At 45.0% G+C, this 18,750-nt stretch overlaps 1 protein-coding gene across 1 annotated transcript in view; it reads left to right on the top strand.

The window, feature by feature from the left end:
• Positions 1–18,750, top strand: part of RIOX1 (ribosomal oxygenase 1) — a 603,487-nt gene that overhangs the window by 74,126 nt on the left and 510,611 nt on the right. Inside the window, exons 2-3 of the mRNA XM_069607921.1 lie at positions 9,590–9,895; positions 14,714–14,859. Coding sequence (XP_069464022.1) covers positions 9,590–9,895; positions 14,714–14,859 — 452 coding nt within the window. The remainder of the gene's footprint in view (positions 1–9,589; positions 9,896–14,713; positions 14,860–18,750) is intronic.

The following is an 18,750-nucleotide window of genomic DNA, read 5'->3' as shown; positions in this document are numbered from 1 at the left end:
TTTCATTGCTAGGCCAAATCCTCTCAACCTGTGATAACCCCCGAACTTTTTGTTGGACTCCTGGATCTTTTTGTCTGTACTCCTGAATGAGTGGGACCTTTTATCCCCTCAGTCATTCTTTTGTCCCAACTATGGGAACCTTTGCTCATTATGTTTGTACTTTATTTCATGGTGGCATGCTTTCCTCTATATTTGCTAAGGCATCTGTAATTTGCTTTGGCAGCATACTTCATCATGTGTGCAGTGTTATTCTTTTATTTTTCTTGTGAGAACTACTGTTCCCAAGGATAGGGGGATACTTTTTTTTTCTTTTTTCCATGTTCTTTTGTGATATCAGCACACACCAACTTAAGTGTAGCAAGCAGTGAGGGGTTACACTGTACCCCCTTTCTCCCTGCTCTTGCAACATTTCTGTTACAGTGACAATCTTACCTGAATGGCTGGCGGCAGTGGACGTGTTCTACCGACTTTTGTGTATTTGTCCTACCCTGGCTGTGTCAAAGCCGCGGTAATGCACAAAAGGGTTACCATTGACATAAAATGGTGGCTGTATTCTTATTTCACTATTTCTTGTGTGCTTGTCCTTTCTTGATCCTTCTTCTGCCGTGCTGGGTGGGGGAGGTCCTGGTTTGACTTTTGTCTTAGTCGGGAATACTTTGTGAAGCCTGCCGAGGCTCCAGTGGGTCTGTGAGGACAGGAAGCCGAGGAGGAGTCGGACACTCTGCTGTTCCAACAGGGAGGTTGGCTGTCCTGCAAGTTTGAATGTAGCATGAGTGTTGGTTGGCTGGGTTCCTGGATAAAAGAGGAGGGTCATGAGGCTGTAGACAAGTCGACCACTGGAACAGAAGAAACGGAAAAAAATGACCAGAGATGCCTGCAGCACCTTCCAGCAACCAGTGAAGCCTGCTGAAGTGACCGCTGCTGTCCTGCCCCTGTTTTGAAATGACAGGGAAGAGTCAAAGAAGACAACATCCTCCCTTGGACTGGTGGGCATAATCAGTCCTAAGACGGCCTGCAATTTCAGCCTCAGTACGACCTACAACCTTCCTGGGCTGCAAACCGCCAATACCCTGGTACCCGTGACCATCCTGCAGTGCATAGCCTTCCCACAAACAAATCCTCCCGAAACTTTGGTGGGCCCCTTCCGGAACTCCAGAGGTAAGATCCCCGTCCTCAAAGTCCTCTCGCCAGAGTGCAAGACCAAGCAAGGATTCTATGTCTTAAAATCGCGGCAGAAATGGGCTGTGATTACAAAATATAGCGGCAAAAATGCTGTGTTTCTTTTCGCCACAATCATGTAAAGGATGCGGGGGACACCCCCGCAACCGCCAGACCCATTATACCATTTAAGGGGAGCAGGGAACACCCCCGCAAACCCTGCTCCTCTTAAATGGTACAATGGGGTACACCTTTACCAGGTCAAACCACAGCTTTTTTGCGGCGCCAACATTTTTGACGCAATTTTATTACCTGATACCCAAGCAAGTGAGTAGAATCAATGAAATGAGAACTGTTCTTCACTGGTGTCTCTGAAAAGGTGCAAAAACCACAGATCCACATTTAAGCATGAAGAATCCTTTGCTGACAGTCCCCTCTCTCGACTGCATGCTGCAAAATCCCTTCCAGAGTCCCCCCTTTGGTCACCACAACCAAGGAACAGGGGACTTTGCCTACAGCTGCTACATCGTGAAGGCGTCCAGTTTTTTTCATCTTCATCACTCCTCCCGGTACTGTGGGACTCAGGTTAATACTAGTCATTCTGTCGCTACCTTATTACTGGAGTGTCGATTTCACCCAGTGTTTGGGTGTTCACCCATACACGTTCGCCCAGTCCTAAAGCTTGTGAGCATACCCAGGCCTAACGCTTGTTGAGCATGCAGGGAGCCTTTCCTGAGGCACCTGAACCCTTTTTGATGAACAAAAGCTTGATATTTATAACTGAAGAATCCTTTGGAACTTTCCTTTTCTGCAACTGTGCTGTAGCTGCTTTCCCTCCAATCTGACTTTGAATAACTCCTACCTAGATACGGATGGACTGCTAAAGCCTTAAGGCCTCTGAAAAGTATTATACGTCTTGAAAAGTGCTTACCTGCTATTGTTGGTGTTCATACATTTATTCCTACAAAAGAATAATTGAAGTTACTAGAACAGTGGTTTTACTTACCTTTTGAATTGCATTCATCTGACTTATTGGGGTTTATTTATCTCAATTATTACTTTGGTTTTCTATTGTGTTATTTTACTTTGAAATAGTACTTGCCTATCTGAAGATTTATCATTGCCTGGTGTATATATATATAAAATAACTATTCCTATGCAACTCTTAAGTGTTTAAGTGTTTCTTTGAGCCTGCGTATTCTCTAAGTTTTCTGTACTGACCTACAGCTCACATCTTCTCCTAAAATAAGGCTAGCTACTCTGCTACCCTACCAAAACCTTGACTGGTACAGACTTATACTAGAAGTAGGGGCTATGTGTACCAACGGGACAGTTATAAAGTCCTACAATAAGTGAACTTTAGAAAAACTCCCCGACACAGGTTTATTCAATTAAAGTGAATAGAAGGTTGTCAGTTCAAAATGTGAAACACGGTTGTGGTCCCAACGCACAAAAGGTGGAAAGGTGACCTAACTTTTGTATACTGTTTTCATTGAGGAAATGTTAATGACGAGGCATAAAATAAGCTGTGTTCCAACACAATGTTTATATAATTTTGTAGGTTTGCTAATTAAATTGATTAGTGCATAGCACAGATGGTGATTTCAATGACCATGTTCAATGAAAACACAGTTCACCCTGCATTACTCTCTTGCCCTCTGGGCTCTCCCCACCTTCCTTTCTCTGTTAACTGCAAGTTTTAAGGGAGTGATGAAGAGTCTTGCAGTAATCGCCCCCCAGAGACTTCTGTGGGAGTGCTAGCCAAGAAAAGGTCTTTTCTATTTCAAATAATTGCAGAGCAGATGTAATCAAGATTCTGTCTGGCAAAGACCAGAATGTGTTCACTTCAATTTTCCTTTTTTCTTTATAGGTCCTGAAAGTCCATTCCTAAAAATGTTAAGTTCTTACATAAAGCATACTTACATTATTTCCACTGTAAAACAATGCATTCTCTCTATTTTTTCAGTAAAGCTTATGTTTGTGTATCTAAATCTCAGTGTCAACTTTATTTTGTTTTGAAAGGGAAGGTGTATGATATTGACAAATTAACACTTTTGAAAATGTATTTATTGATTGTACATTTGTAAGGCCCCTGTACATCAAGTAAATTGTGTTTCAAAGGGCCCACAGGGCAACAGGGAGGAAACATAGGAATGAAAATAAATTGAACAATATAAGATAGAGACAGACCTACTAGGCCGTGTAAGCATTCCGGTACACGATTACACAGCCTAATGCTGTTAATAGAAAATCTAGTTCTGGGACCTGCTGGTTCCATACATCTGTGTGACTGACGCTCTACCCATGAGTTGAGCCCATACTCTTTGACTTTCCATATTATCAACCTATTGCTTTATACCAGCATCCCTGATTTCTGCAAACTACAATATTTCACCTAATTTCCCCAGTTCTCTCCCTGCTACGCCATCCTCTCTGCTTAGTCTCTTACTTTCTTTCCTCTTATGTAATGAATACCCAAAGCTAAGGCGTTTCCTTTTAAAAAATGTTTTAATGCAAAGTACTAATCAATAGTTCCGGCCTGTCTGTACATCTACAGACCTACTGCAATAGCTTACCAACTGTAGTTAGTCTCCAGAGCTTGCTTTGCTCTACTATTATGATTAATTATATATTAATGTTAAGATGGATTTCTAGAATCTGGATGGGTGACGGATTTGAGGCGGCCGCCCTAGTTATAGTGAATAGGGAATTCTGAGAGATTATCCAAAAGCCACTCAAGTTAAACGTGGAGAGCAGTCAATGCTGTTTTTAGGAGAGCAGGAGTGGGGTCAGGGCTCTCAATGAGTCCACACAATATAATGCACAATAGTTCGATTTGGACAGGTATATATAAAAATACACTATTCCAGGCCCTTCACACACAGTAAAATAAAAAGTAGAAGGTCATATCACACATTACTCAATAATAAACATCTATACATTCACCATAGGTGTTCAATGCATTCAAGTGGCTTAATCAACACAGGAGGCAAGTCAATTAATACAGTAAAGATGAAACCAAGTCTCTAGTGAATTCTCTTAACTTCAACATCCCCATCTGTAAGAAGAATGGGGCCTTGTGCCCAAACGTCACAGGAGCCACAACGCTTCTCCCCAGAATAAATTCTCTGTAGGTAAGTTCTAATTTTACTTGTGTTGGTGATAGTTCAGAAAAGATATTCAACAAGTTTACTCGAAAAGTAAATTGTGTTCTTATCTTTCAACGACCACAAGGCAGTGGGATGGAAGATTAGGATACAAAGGGACTCGTTCCCAATGTTATCCGATGTAGGACGGGGGGGAAACAAATGCTTTGCGTTTATTTACCGACGGACTTGATGGGTCAACTGGGGATCGCTGGAGGTTGGATTTCCCGCTGATGGGTCCAGCGAGAGGTGCGCAGGAGCTACGGGTGGAAGAATTCTTCCGGTCAGGTTCAGATGCAACCCTTGGCGATGAAGAAATGCTAGATTAACCTATGCAGGCCTCTTCAGGACACTTCACAGAAGGTGAGAAGGTGAGTGAGTTCCAGTGACTGTCACCGCACACAGACGTCCTTCCTTCCAGTCGTGGTTGAAGAAGCTTCTCTAGGACAGGATCCCTTGATGCTGGGATGCTGAAATTCTGAGGGAAGGCGTTTATTATCACAAGCTGCCACCCACCAAAGCTCCAGGTGCAACCACGGAATGGCGACGCTTATGGCGAGGTAGCACACAAGGGAGCTGGTCAGTCCACCGGGTGGTCCAGGGACACTTCCAAAGCCTTAGAACGTCTGGATACTCGATAAGGCGTCAAGACAAGTTGGTTAGTCCAAGGGCTGAAGCACTGGTCCGAGTCGGTGATCAGGTAGTCCAAAAGGGTTTCACCAGGCAAGTTGCAGGAAGGGATGGCACTCCTCTTCTTTCATTCAAGTGTTTTTCTACGTGAGATTCTTTGCTCCAATGCTGATCTGATGAAAATGGCTGCACAAGTGCAGCTCTTATACAAAATCCAGCCCAGAGGCAAGTCCTAGCCCACCAATGGTAAAAAGCAGCAGCTTTACTGGGCAAGTGCATGACCTTATATGGGATTTCCTGACCTTGCAAGGCAGAAAGGTGGCCAACGGTCAACCGAAAATCTCTAATGTTGAGTAGATTAAGTCTGACCGCCGTGGCAGGTTTGGGGAGGAAGAGCGAGAAATGACACCAAAGTTTCAAGCAGTAGGGAAGGTAGTCGGGCGAGAAGAATAGAAGAGGGGGAGAGGAAGATATAGCCCGTTTGGATGAAAGTAGAGAACAAACATGTAACTATTCTGAGCCAGTCTACTGACTCCTCTCAGCAGCTGCCTTGTAGCTTGGGAATGTGGCAATTACAAAGTGACGCATGCATTCCTGTCAACCAGGCCTCCAGACAAGGTGCGTACATAGCCTTTTTACGCATGAAAATCTTGTAAATGCGACAGCTTTATTATTTTCCTGTGTGCATTTACACACAGGTTTAGAGCAGAGGGCAGTGCAAAGGTCAGGTTACTTGACAGAAACCGGAAGGCTTCTTTTGATTTTTATCTACAAGTATGTAATTGCAAGCCACCTCAGAAACCAAATGTATTTCATTGAAGCCTTTCAAAAAAAGAAACTATACACTGTGATAAAGGAATGGTTTCTTTCCATTCAGCTTCTGGGTTGATGCTCGTGGAGCAGACAGAAGCACTGTGCATATTTATTTTCCTAGAATTTTAGGATTGTATAATTAATAAAATGGAAAACTCATTTGCAATTGAGAATGAATACTTTGTAACAAAATAGGCTTTTTTTTCCCCCAGTGAAAGCAAACCAGTATTGCACAATTGTATGTTTCCGGTGCTGTGTACATAATCATGCAGAGGCACGTAATTTTTACACTTGTAATTTAATTTACACTCTAATTATAAAAACAGTGTGTAAAATGATAACTATGCAGTCTAGTTTACATCCATTCAACCTCGCAGTCAATGGGGTACATTACTATAAATGCTCAGTGGCAGCAGAGTCTTTGCTCAAGGGTGAGTGATTGTCATTACACCAATTACAGATGTTCTAGCCTCTCAAATCTTCAAGTCTACAATAAAAACATCCAAAACCTGACTCTCCAGGAAGTGCAAGCGCCGTTTAAAAAATAAACGAATGAGTTACATTGGTAATTGAAATAGAAACTCAGCAAAACCTGTCCCTGTGATAATCCAGATAGGTATTTAATTTTATCTAGCACTTCATGAATGGTTCGTCCAACATCTAGGTACTGTGATTATTGTACCTCAATCGATACTCTGTTAACCGACCTCTGAACGATGTTAGCCAATAAGATAGCTCAGCCAGTTGAGCTGTCATTGCTGCAATCTGTAGGTTGCAGGTTCAAATCCCGGCAAGGCCAAAGTATCCTTTCAAGGTGGTCGATAAAGGAGTACTGACTTTGGTTTGGTGATAATTGTGACAAATATTTTCTATGTACAGTGCTTTGCCAAAAGTGTTATGTAAATAACCATTTGACCATTAATTAGATATAGAATTTAGCGTGGAATCCTTGCCTCTCTGTGCTGTTATATCATAACAGTGGCACACCATTAGGTAGTAATAGCTCCAGAAAATGAGGACTTTCATTAAACCTCAACATTCTGCTATAGAACCTCAAAACACACAATACAATTAACGTTTGCTTTACTATGCAGTTGGCTAGGTTTTTGTGATTTCAACATTTAAATATATACAGGAGAGATCAAATGGCTAGACCTTAAAGAAATAATTAAAGATGTATTCTGTGACAATGAGGAAAGCTGCCACATAGTAATGATTTCCATACTGTTTTTGCGCACATCCGCTAGATGTCACATACATTTTATTCTCCTGCAAAGGAGAAAAGTCATTTTTACCCTCTAAAAATCACATTTACTCTCAAAGTTCAAAAATACTGAGTAAAATACTCCCACCTCAAAATCTTATCTGGAGCAACAAACTAATGGAACCCAAATTCCAGCTGCCAGTCGGCCTTTAACCGTTGCCAGCACTGATGCAACATTATATATGGGATAATGAACCCCTACCATACGTTTTGAGGATATTGCAAGTCAGAGGAGCTCCACAGTGACTTGCAGTATCCTTTTTGTGTATGGATGGGCGTATTTTATTCCTTTTATTTATGCATAGGCACACACTGCCATTCCCTTTAATACATTATCTCTTGCTTAATATAATTTGAGATCTCCCATTTGCTGATCCATTGAACCAGTTAGGATTTGAAAAAGCAAAAATGCAGTCCCATAGCAGTTTAATAAAATATATTTAAAATGTTTTAATTTTGTGCTTTAAAATAAGTAATAACATGCAGATTCTTGGTCATATAAGTCAATCTCCAGTAGTGCACACATTCTCTCTGCTGGTTCAAGCAGAAGGTATTGTGACATCACAATTGAAGCGTAATAACTGATTACGGAGCAGTTGCGATGTCATTTTCTTATTACAGGTCATTTGTGATGTCACAACTAGACTGTAATAAGAACATTATTTCCAGGCTTTTGTACAGATTTTGCAGGCTGCTATGTATTTTAATTGTCTCAATGTCACCTGGCCTAGTAAGATCGTTGTCTCCGTCTTCCCTCTGTTCCCCCTCCCTTGCCTCGCTGCGCTGCGAAACACTTGTGTATAGGTGCGTTATGAATGCCATATCATATAGTTGTATAATTTGTGCTCCATGATGACCTATTCCGAAGCTGATTCACAAAGTGGTTTGTGTTTTTAAAAAAAAATAGGTTTGAAGTTCTACCTTGTAGCATTTAATCTTGTGACATCAACGTGATACTTTTATGTGAAAGATGTGATTTGTGATGATTTTCAATGCATAGTTGTCTGCAAAAGGGGAGATTACAAAATTGTGTATAATCAAAAACTCGCATGAAATTAATCCATAAATTCCAAGTGTGATGTAATTCGAGAATTTCTCAGTTTCTACAGAACATGTTTGTGTAATCGTAAGAAAATAATTTGTAATTTTCTATTTGCAGCCAATAGAAATGAAGACTTCTGAATGACGTGTATTTAATGTAATCTATTGTTGAGTTGAATATTATTAAAAGACTGCGATCGCCGAAGAATTTGAAGAGGTCGGGGCACATTCCAATTATAAGCGCACTAAACCTACCAATATATGGTGGGCAAACATCTACTTCTGAAAGGCAATATTAGAAACTGGGTTTAAAAAAAGGCAGAGCTCTCTTTAGAAGGGTAACGCACTGCTCTCTGCATAAGTGTTCTAGGCAGATCAGGCAGCAGGGCTGTTAGATAAAATGCTGCTATCTCTGCAAGGCAAATAGAGCTGGGTAAGGTTATTCTCATTCTAGGCTTGCTGACTCTGCCCTTCATTCTGAGCCTGATGGTCTTCTTACAATGCAGGGGGTAACGTTTATTGGGGATACATCATGAATAGAGTATCTAAAAGCTCCATAGATTTGATCTGAGCTGGGTTCATCAGGTGTCTGGTATGTGTAATGCAATTGACATTCTTCTGAGGTTGATAAATTGTGTAGGATTGACGTTAAAATGAACAATGCTAATTAAAAACACAAAGACTATTCAGTGTTTGGTTTACGCTCTAGTCCATCTTTCTTGCCTCTTCTCCCAGTGACTTTATTTCGGTGAGAGAGCTTGGCAAATTGTGTTGATGAGCCTGCTACGGATCTGCGTCTAACCTTCAGGGCTCTCGTGTAGGGATGACTCAAGCTTTTATCCATCTTGAGGTTGCAAGATTAAATACTATATCGTTGGGTAATATTAACACTGATTAATGCAAGCACCAAGAGACAGTTATTTTGACTTACCATAATTTAAACAGGTTTCTTACGGTTAACATGTGGAGCTCTGTAGAACATGCTCAACCTACTAAACCTTAAGAAGTGATTCATGGCTGTCGGCACTTGAAAATATGATCAATTTCATTGGTTCTGTTCCTGAGCTTGTTACTTGTAACTATTACTCTCCACGTTCAAAATGTTTTCCTTCAAAACCAAACTTAAGCCACTGAGCTTAGTCGATGCTTGTTTTCCTCTGACCTTGTCTTGCAAATCAAGCTACTTGCTAAAGGAAAGCTAGTGGTCTTTGTTGGATTTATGGTGGGTAGGACTTTATACACATGCCCATTGCGCTGGTTGAGGACCAACTTTCAACTGTGAAAGTTTGGCTTGCAAAGGGCAGGATTCTGTGTTGTAGGCAGGTGATATTTTGACAACCATTGGTCAATACCAATTCAGAACTCGGAATCGTAATTTTATCTGGAACCCCTACAACGCACCCCGAAGTGTGCTATTCTTTACATTCTCTGTGAAGTGAAATGTTAAGCTAAAATGCAAAGACTGTTATTTTAAATTCAGACTTCATTCAGAAGTATTCCATTGACTGACTGTTTGGCAACTGTTTATCTATTATAGGTTAATGGCATTTCCAAGCGCAAGTCAGCGCAGAAACGAAGAAGAACAAAAAAGCAAATGCTGTTGAAGCATATGAAAGGGGGTAGCCTGGAAATGTACCCATCACCCAGTGTCGGGGTACATTTGTCAAACACTTCACTGGAGGAGGAACAAGTCCAAATTCCCTTTATGCGTTCAAATGATGAGGAAGTGCCGAAAGCCAAGAAGAAAGCCAAAACAAGGAAACGGGGACTTGGCTTGCTGAGTAACATACCATTGAGGCCCGAAGTGAAAGCCGCAGCGGAACCTGGATGCCACAGGCTGAAGGTAAAGCTACCAACTCTGCACATGATACAACAATGTGTGTAAATGCTCTTATTGGTTCCCTCTGCCCATGCACCCTTTTATCCCAATGAACATTTTTTAGTCGACCTCTCTTTGTTTTTTTGATATATTTGTTTGAGTATACATTGGCCAATGGGATGTGGGAGAATTCGGACAGGCTGCTTGCTTTTCTGAAAAACTCTGTATAGTGCCTGTGTGTGTGTGTGTCCACCTCCTTCAAAACCCCACTGTCTGTTACAGTTCGAAGTAAAGTAAGGTTAGATCCGTTTTAAAAGCACACAAAATGCATGATACCTTTTTATTGGGCTGACTGGAAATATTATGTAGAATTGGAACAGTGCATTACCGTTTGAAGTGCCATAGACCTCTTCATTAGATCATGTCGAAACACACACTGGACAGTTAATTACCATAGCGGAAAAAAGGAGAGCATTTTCGAGTGAATCAATAGTATGCATGGCCTGGGATGGTTGTCTTATCTAAAGCACCATAAAACATACAGCAGGGAACACGCTTAAGAGTATACAATGAAAAAGCGTAGCCATGCAGAGAAATGCATTTAAAAAAGCCAAACATATTGAACGTTCTCGAAATTGGGCACAGGCAGACTTACATTGGGACCCACTAAGTTTGAAATATTACCCATTTTTATAGAAATGTAACAAGAGAAGGGTTTAAAAACGTGCAATTGGAAAGCCGGGTGTGTTCCACGACGCACCCCAGTCCTAGAAGAAGGTATCCCTTTCATAATGAAAAGCGACTTATAAGAAATGATTTTTCAGCCACATTCACCGCTGCTCATGTTTCATTGCCCCAGACTTCTGCACCATGTGTAGCCGTATGGACAGGCATCCATTGATGAACATCAAGGGCTGTTGCAGGGGAATGCCCCCCAAACCTCCTATTCAACCTAAGGCCACTGTTGACTAATTTGCCCAATGTAGTACCACGCCTTTCCCCCTGCACAGCCACACAGTTTTATTATGAAAGTGGCACTCGGGTAGTCAGTGGTCTATTACCTCACACTATCCACCCATTTGCACAAAAACTCCCCCTCGGGCATTTATTTAGCTGAGCCCATCACCAATGCCTTTGCTTTGCTCCCATTAATGAGCACTTTCTTACAAATGCAGTAAATACAAAAGGCCACGAGTAGTTTATGTATTGCTAATTCCATGTATCACGCCTTGAAAGACTTGTGTATAGGCGCGTTATAAATGCCATATCAGATCATATCATGTGACTGAGTAGCACTGTGTTGTTCACCAGTAGCATGAGTGGGACGTCTTGGCCTCCTATTCTGTGCAAATCCAGTTGTTGGACAACTGTAAACTCCTCTAAATCATACCAGAGCCGCCTAAATAGGTTGGGACCTAGCCTGCACCCTTATCGGACACTCATCCCCACCGAAAATTGCCCCTAGAGTTATTTGTTTGGGCATATCTGAACTCTGAAAGCATTACCATTCTAAAGAGCCTCTAACTAGTGCCTCCAATTAAACGTCCTCTTTAGTGACTCCTCCCACAAACCCTCCCTAATCACCCAATCAAAAGTGGCTGAAAGCTCTACACGTTTCTCTTTCCCTTAATCGCACTACAGAGTGTGATGCAAGTCGGGATGCAAATGGTGCAAGAGAATTCTGCAAAGTAATTAAAGGCTGGATGGGAGAGCTTGTTATGAGGGCTCAACACTGAAAACATCAAATGTGACCTAGTGTGTGCTGAAACAACTGCCCACCCCTATTCCAACCAAGAATCTTTATCTGTGTGTTTTATTTCTACATTTTGCAACTTGGGGCCTCATTTTGTTGGAAGGGTTTGTGGCATTCATGGCAGTTAAGCTCTATTATTATGTGTGGAACGTGCAGGCAAGGGCTGAGTAGGACTGCTTCAAGCTACCTAGGCTTTCCTTATAGCCCTCACAACTAGCATGTCTGCATGATTGTTGATGCCCTTTTTTGCATTACTTGCTTTCCAACACATGCTCTCCTACATCGTGTCTGTATTCTATTTTATAGTCGTACAGTCCTGCTGCTTAGCCCACTACTAAACTGATTGCTAGGGGTTACACTGTTATTTTATAAATCATTTACAGGGTTATTGGGACCTAAATGTGTGCTATAACATTGGTGATACTATGATGAATTGTAGAGATCAAAAGTATTTTTAGCTTTTTCAGCAGGTTGTGTAAATCGCAGGCTTCATGCCTCAGAGGCTGATTTGAAATGTTAGCCTTGGTTACCTGTTGAAATACTTCTAACAGCTCACCTAATAAAAGTCACGCGATAGCTGTCCCTTCAGCTTGCATGCTATTTCGGCTGGGTTCATTGTTCCTTTCCTGCTTGTCAGTCTGAGATCAGTTTGAGGATCCAGGATCCCCCTCGCCTGTGCTGCTATCCACTCCATGTATGTGCCTAAGGTGGGCAGTTTGGCAGGGCCAACCTAGGACTCCTAGGCAGGGAGCAGCACTCTGCCCTTTTAAGGCAACCAGTGTCTAAATAATTCCAGTATTGTTAAATGTGTTGTATTGGTGTATTGCCATGCACAAGTACCTCTGTGCCTCAAAAGGAAGTTCAGTGCCCTACAAAAGTGAAAAATGCCCTGTTTTCGAATCTTCTGTAACTGAAGAACATGAAGCTAAAGTGAGTTTGTCATAATTTATATTGCAAGTGTCCACACTCTGATTTGAGAGCCCCAGTTATTGTGTCTGCAACCTAACCATCAGATGTCCTCCTTGGCATGTCTTCAAAAGTTCATAGCCCTGGGACTAAATTGTGGAATGTGATTCAGCCTACGACCGCAGTGTTGCCTTGACTAATCATACCAGAGACAACTGAATATCGCTTTATGCTTTTGCTTAAAACCTTCGCCCTCAACTTTATATATTTTACCCACATTAACCTATAAAAGGTATCTTAAAAGGCAGCTGCAATTTTCTTTTCAGGTCACGGGGCTTAAAATTAAGAACAGATAAGCAGGAGCCAAAAGCAGGTCCTGGGTATTAGCATACCAGTGACCAGGAGCTACCACCGGGGAATGAAGAGGAAGTGCATAGCGAGCGTTCCACAAATCATACTTCCAAATTAGATGCAAACTTATCATTCCGTCCATTATTTACAAACCCTTGTGCTTTAAATGTCGTATAGATGGGCCCTAAACTTTATTTTTAGATTGTCCCAAACGCAGAGAGTTAAATTCAAATGCCTGTGTGCGTTTGGTGTCAGTTGGCCTGGGGAGTCAAAAGTAGCTCCTGGTAGCAGTTTGTGTCAAGCTAACCAGGCTCCTCTAGCATATCTAGTGTACAAGCAGGAGCTAAATAGCTCCCAGCTCTCCTCAATTTCGAACCCTGTAGGATCTACATTTTATAGGTTGCAAAGGTAACTCTGGTCAACACGCCACTGTTTAGCTCCAGGCCGGCTTTTTCAAGGAGCTGGTAAATTCGGTCTCCAGGAATGGAAGGGGCCCACAGACTAGACTCATTTAGAGGGTTAGTGACTGGGCATCAGTGGCTTCGTTTGCTAGCCTCCAGAGAGATCTCTGATGTAGTTCTCTTTGTGTTCCCACTCTCCCCAGGACGAGACTAGGCTCACTCGAGTGATGCACCCATAATACTAGGGGTATTTGTGTATCAGTTGGGGCACCAGTTGCCTGGTGGCTCTGAGTAAGGAGGTGGCAGTATGATCAGTTCAATTATCTGCTAAGAACCGTGGTTGAACCAGGAACTACAATGCACTGCTTGGAGTGTCTAGAGCAGGTGGCAGGGAAGGACAGTGGGAAAGAAATACAATTACTGCAGCACTGGCATGTGAGGTGGCTGCTGCAGCAGCTTGGAGCAATGTAGGCTCTTCAGGCGCAGCATAATGAAGGGGCGTAGCACAGGGCATTGGCGGCAGCACGGACCCTGTAACTCTCATCTGGCAACGTACCAGAGAGCTATTTAGATTGCAGCCATTGGACAGTGGGGCAAGTGGCCTATATAATGCACAGAACTCCAGTGACTTGAGGCTCCTTTTAGCCTACCCTCTAAGAGGGAAGTGTTATGGATGGTGATCATGGAGTTCCAGGCCTTTCACCATAAATACATTGATTCTATTCTGGTGCGTTTAGGGGTGGTAAGAATGTATCTTTGTGGAGTTCTGGACGCACAATGGAGGAGGGTGAAGATTGATGACAGGGAGTGTATGAGATCTTATGGTGTACAGACAATGCTACGTAGTCGTAGTGTGCTGGGAAGGCGTCCTCTATGCAGACAGGGGAAAGGCTTGATTGAGATTGTACGGTAGACGTGGAGCAACGTGGGCTCCATATACGATCCACATACGATCCACATTTCCATCCAGACAGTTCCAGCGTGTTGCTTGTGGTATGTGGTCTTGTAGTGGCGGGTCTGGAAGCTTATTTTGGAGTCACTCTGGAGAGCAGGTATTGAGAAGAGGATATCCCGGGTGGGGGCGGGGGGGAGCCTCCAAGTGTTTTTCTGATCTCCCTGTTGGACCTTGCCCATTGCTATTTTTTCCCTGTCAGCATTTGTTGAAAGGGGTGGGGGAAGAAAAGTGAGTCCTTTTTATGATTTTGTTGTTGTGGTGTGATCAATGGAGTTCAAAGTTGCTAAATCAAGCAGCGGAAAAGGGGTGTCCTGGTACTGCACGGAGGAATTTTGATAGTAACTTTTTTCTCTTTAGTTTGTAACCTGTTGCTGGTGTTTTGTTGAATAAATAACTGACAAAAAAATATAGATTTGCTTAGTAAGGAAGGGTAATCTACTGATCCCGCTGACAAATAATGTTCTTGTCTTTTTTAGAGTCCCCCAGGCAGTGTGAAGAAGCACGTTGGCCCTTCTCTGGAATCTGTCCTCGAGGGTCTGGCAGCCGTACAGAACAGCAGAGACCGAGCTGCCAAGCTCTTTGAGTGGATGATTGCCCCCATCCCCACCAAGGATTTCCTCAGGTAGGGCGCCTAGAGCACCAGTAAAGAGGAGGTGCAAAGAAGCACACTTAATGAAAGTAGAACATGCTTCAGACTTGTAAACATAACTCAGAATGTAGAGTAATTAAACCTGCTGCTCAGCCTATTCCACGTGTGATCATCGTTCATTGGCAGTTTACTTCACTCCTGCCTCTGCTGTTTGTCTATTTGTCATGTAAAGCTCACTTTCCCCCTTTCAAATCGGATCTGCTCCATTTACTGTCCAGCATAACTGTAAATATTAAGAATGTCAATGACTAGGGTTGAATATCTTTCCAAATGGCACTACTCCTTATATGAAAAGACTTAAGTATGTTTTTTTTTTTCCAACTGGGAAAAAAAAGTTGTAACTGTATAATGTGGTCCCTTTTCGTACTGTTGACGAGAGAACGTTTTTGGTGTAACTCCCCATGCAATGTTTTGTTTACTTTAACTATCTCCCACAATTTTATTTATGGACAAACAGAATGTTGGCCACATGCTAAAATCGATGCTTTGCATTGCATACCAACAAAAGCTTTAGAGCAGTATGCTCCTCCTCCCAGTCTTCAAAATATGGAGTCGGATGAGCCCTTTGAGGTGTGTTAGGACCTGGATGTATGACTCTATTTGGCCTTTGGATGTTTCACTCTGACAAGTGGTTGAATGGCATTATCAGTCAAGGCATCCCTTCAGGAGGAGTGAACTGGTTTAAAAGTATAGTAAGTACATTTGATTATAAGCCAATAAGGAAAGGGCCAAACAATGCATCTGTAAAAATATACTCTTTATATAATCAAACTGGATAAGAGTATGTGTGAAATGTGTAGGTAAGTACATATTTAAAATGGCAGCAGGATATGGAGAAAACTGAAGTGGTCTCACTGGTCTATACAATTTTTTTTTAAAAAATTCACGATTCCAAGATGGCGGCTGGTAGAGGGTAGACGTGCCCTCCGGCCCCGTGGGGAGAGATTGTGTGGTCCACCACCCCGCCACAAGACGGTCCCACCTGCAGTTTTGAGGGAGACACCCCCCGGCGCGCCTGTGTGTGGAGAAGCCAGACGATTGAAGGGAGGAGGGCTGAATCCCGGCAGAACGTGTGCCCCGGATCGGCCTGTGCCGTCGTAGAGGAGCCCGCCTCTCGCGGAGCTGAGCTTGAGGAGCGGCATTGGACGGGTGGCGGGCGCCGCGGGCCAGGCGTCAACTGGCCGGGGGTGCTCGGGCCCGGGGGCCGCGAGGAGGCGGTGAGCGGAGACCAACAACTGGAGCGCGGGTACACGGGAGGCGCTGCAGCGGCTCCGGCAGAAGGAGGGAGACGGAGGATCGGCCGAGTCCCCGCCCAGGAGACGAGCTCAGCTGCTGGAGTCACTGCGGTGAGTCGGGGAGGCCCGAGGTAGAGCGGGCGGGTCCCCGGCCACCTGCGAGAGATCTGCGACAGGAGGAGTCTTTGGGGGGCCGTCCCAGCCGCTCCCGGGGTGTTGGGTGCTCAGGCTGGGGGGGTGCTCAGGCTGGGGAGGCGACAAAGGTGGCAGTGAAGCCCGGGCCCCCCGCCCCCCCCCCCCTCTTGGATCTTACTCGGGAGAAGGTGACTTCATCTGAGAAGCCCGTATTGTCCCCTGCCCCAAGGCTCTACTTCAGGGGCGTACTGATATGTCCTCCAGGGTCAAGGCTGGTTACTGAGGATCACTCCGGGCGGTGCGATCCCTCGCATTGAATTTGAGATTATCTCTTGTGGCATCTAGCCCCCCCACCCCCATTTGTAGCTCCCCAGGGGGGCCACACTAGTGGTCCGTTGGCGCAGAGAATCCCTGGGAGCACCAGCCGCCGCAAACATTTTAAAGCTCTGGTGGGGAAGGCTCTCGAGGGGGAGGTTTTCGGCACGTCGCCAGCTCGCGCTAGGAGGCGCGTGGGCAGGCGAGTCCTTGTGAAGTCATCAGGGAGCAGGGTAGCTCCACCAGGAGGTGAAAGACCGAAGGGGAGGAAAGCGCCGGACCCCACTTTGTGCACTGGAAATTGACGCGATGGCGGCACGGAGTAAAGGGAAAAGCGGCAAGTAATCGCAGGACCCGCGGGACCCGCAAAGTACCCTCCGTTCCTTATGGTCTGTGCAGGACAGAGGGGATGGCTCAGAGGGCAGCACCGAAGGGCTCGAGGGGACGGGACCCGCAAGGGAGAGGCGGGACTTATCCCCGGTAAATAGGCAGGACTTTGTGGGTGAGATCCAGGCTCTCCACTCCAGCTTGGCTAAGACATTCCAGGAGCAGTTCCAGCTTATGCGCTCAGATTTAAACGAAGCGCTGGGGGAGATCAAGCGAGACTTAAGGCAGCTGGGGGAGAGGACTGATCTGTTGTAAAGGGGGCTTCAGAAAGTGGAAAAGGATTCTACAGCTAACAGCGAAGCCATAGAGTGCCTTGACGTGGCAACCCACAATCTGGAGGTACAGCTGGAGGACCTAGAGAACAGATCCCGAAGGATCAACATAAGGGTGAAGTCAATTCCGGAGTCGGTTTTGGACAAGGACTTAAAACAAGAGATTCAGGGCCTTTTTGCAGAAATACTGGGGGAGGCTGCCCCGGGAAGCATCGAGCTGGACCGTGTCCATAGAGTGGGCAGGCTATCCAAGGGGTCCTTCCCGAGACCGAGGGACGTTCTCGCAGCCTTCACCAGATATGCTCAGAAAGAGGCAGTTCTTCAGACGGCGAGGAAAAAAGAGCCAATAGTGTTTAAAGGCAATCGTATAGCTTTATATCAAGACCTGGCAAGCGTCACCTTGATAAAGAGGAGGCAGATGGCCCCAGTGCTAAAGGTTTTGAACGAGCAAGGAGTGCGCTATAAGTGGACTTTCCCATTTGGCCTCGTGTTTGACTGGGAGGGCCATCAGAAACGGATAACGTCTGTCCAGGAAGGGGCCGCTGTGTTGCAAATCGACTTGGAGGGGAGGTCCTCCGGGGGTGAGGGTTCGGTGGCAAGTAGTAGGCCAAGGCAGAAAGTGTGGGAATGGTCAACGGTGGGGGACAAAAGGCAGAAGGGCACTCGAGGGAATGGTAGATCATCTAGGGAGGGCGAGAAGGGTCCGAGGTAGAGTGAATAATTGCTGGCATGGGGAGGGATATTCGCAACAACCTGATGGGTAGGGGTGGTGGACCCGTAAAGGTGGCAGATAGGCTTTGGGGTTGGGGGTGCAACACACTGGGATCAGGAAGGGCGATGTGGCCCGATTTTGGGGGGGGGAGCAGAGGGAGCAGCTGCTCTGGGGTGTTGGTATGGGGGTAGGAGGGGGATCTCACCCTAAGTTGGGGATTCAGGGTGGGGGAAGGGAGGGGGGGGAGTTGGGTGGGGATCGTAGCTTTCAGGGGGTAGGCTTGGACTTCAAGGGAGTGAGGCATGGAGGTGCGGGGCAGAGGGGTAGTGGAGGCTCCAAAGTTATTGATGGGGGAGAGGGAGATTGGGGCGCAGGGTGGGACCGGGTGCGGCGGGCAGGTGCTGAGCAGGGCATGCGCGTGAGTCACCAACACAGTATTCAGGTGGTTAACGCATAATGTTAGGGGTTTGAACTCCCCTTTAAAGCGCACAAAATTAGAACAGTTCACCAGGTCCCAGAGACCAGACATTTTGGCGATTCAGGAGACCCGTTTGCTGCAGAAGGACCAGCATCGTCTACAGTTGAAAGGCTATCCGCAAATATTGTTTGTATCGGGTCCCACGAAGAAAGGGGGAGTGGCCTTGGCGTTTGGGAGGGGGATGGACTTTCGGGTGCACGATACCCTCCGGGACAAGAACGGCGGGTTTATCATGGTGAGGGGCGAGTACATGGGCGCTCCATACACGATAGCTTCGGTGTATGGCCCAAATGCGGGCCAGGATCGGTTCCTCCGGGAGACCTTGGGCAC

This window comes from Ambystoma mexicanum, chromosome 4q (assembly GCF_040938575.1).
Source record: "Ambystoma mexicanum isolate Mex_15411 chromosome 4q, UKY_AmexF1_1, whole genome shotgun sequence".
NCBI classification, from domain to species: Eukaryota; Metazoa; Chordata; class Amphibia; order Caudata; family Ambystomatidae; genus Ambystoma; species Ambystoma mexicanum.
This window is presented reverse-complemented; position numbering and strand designations above follow the sequence as displayed.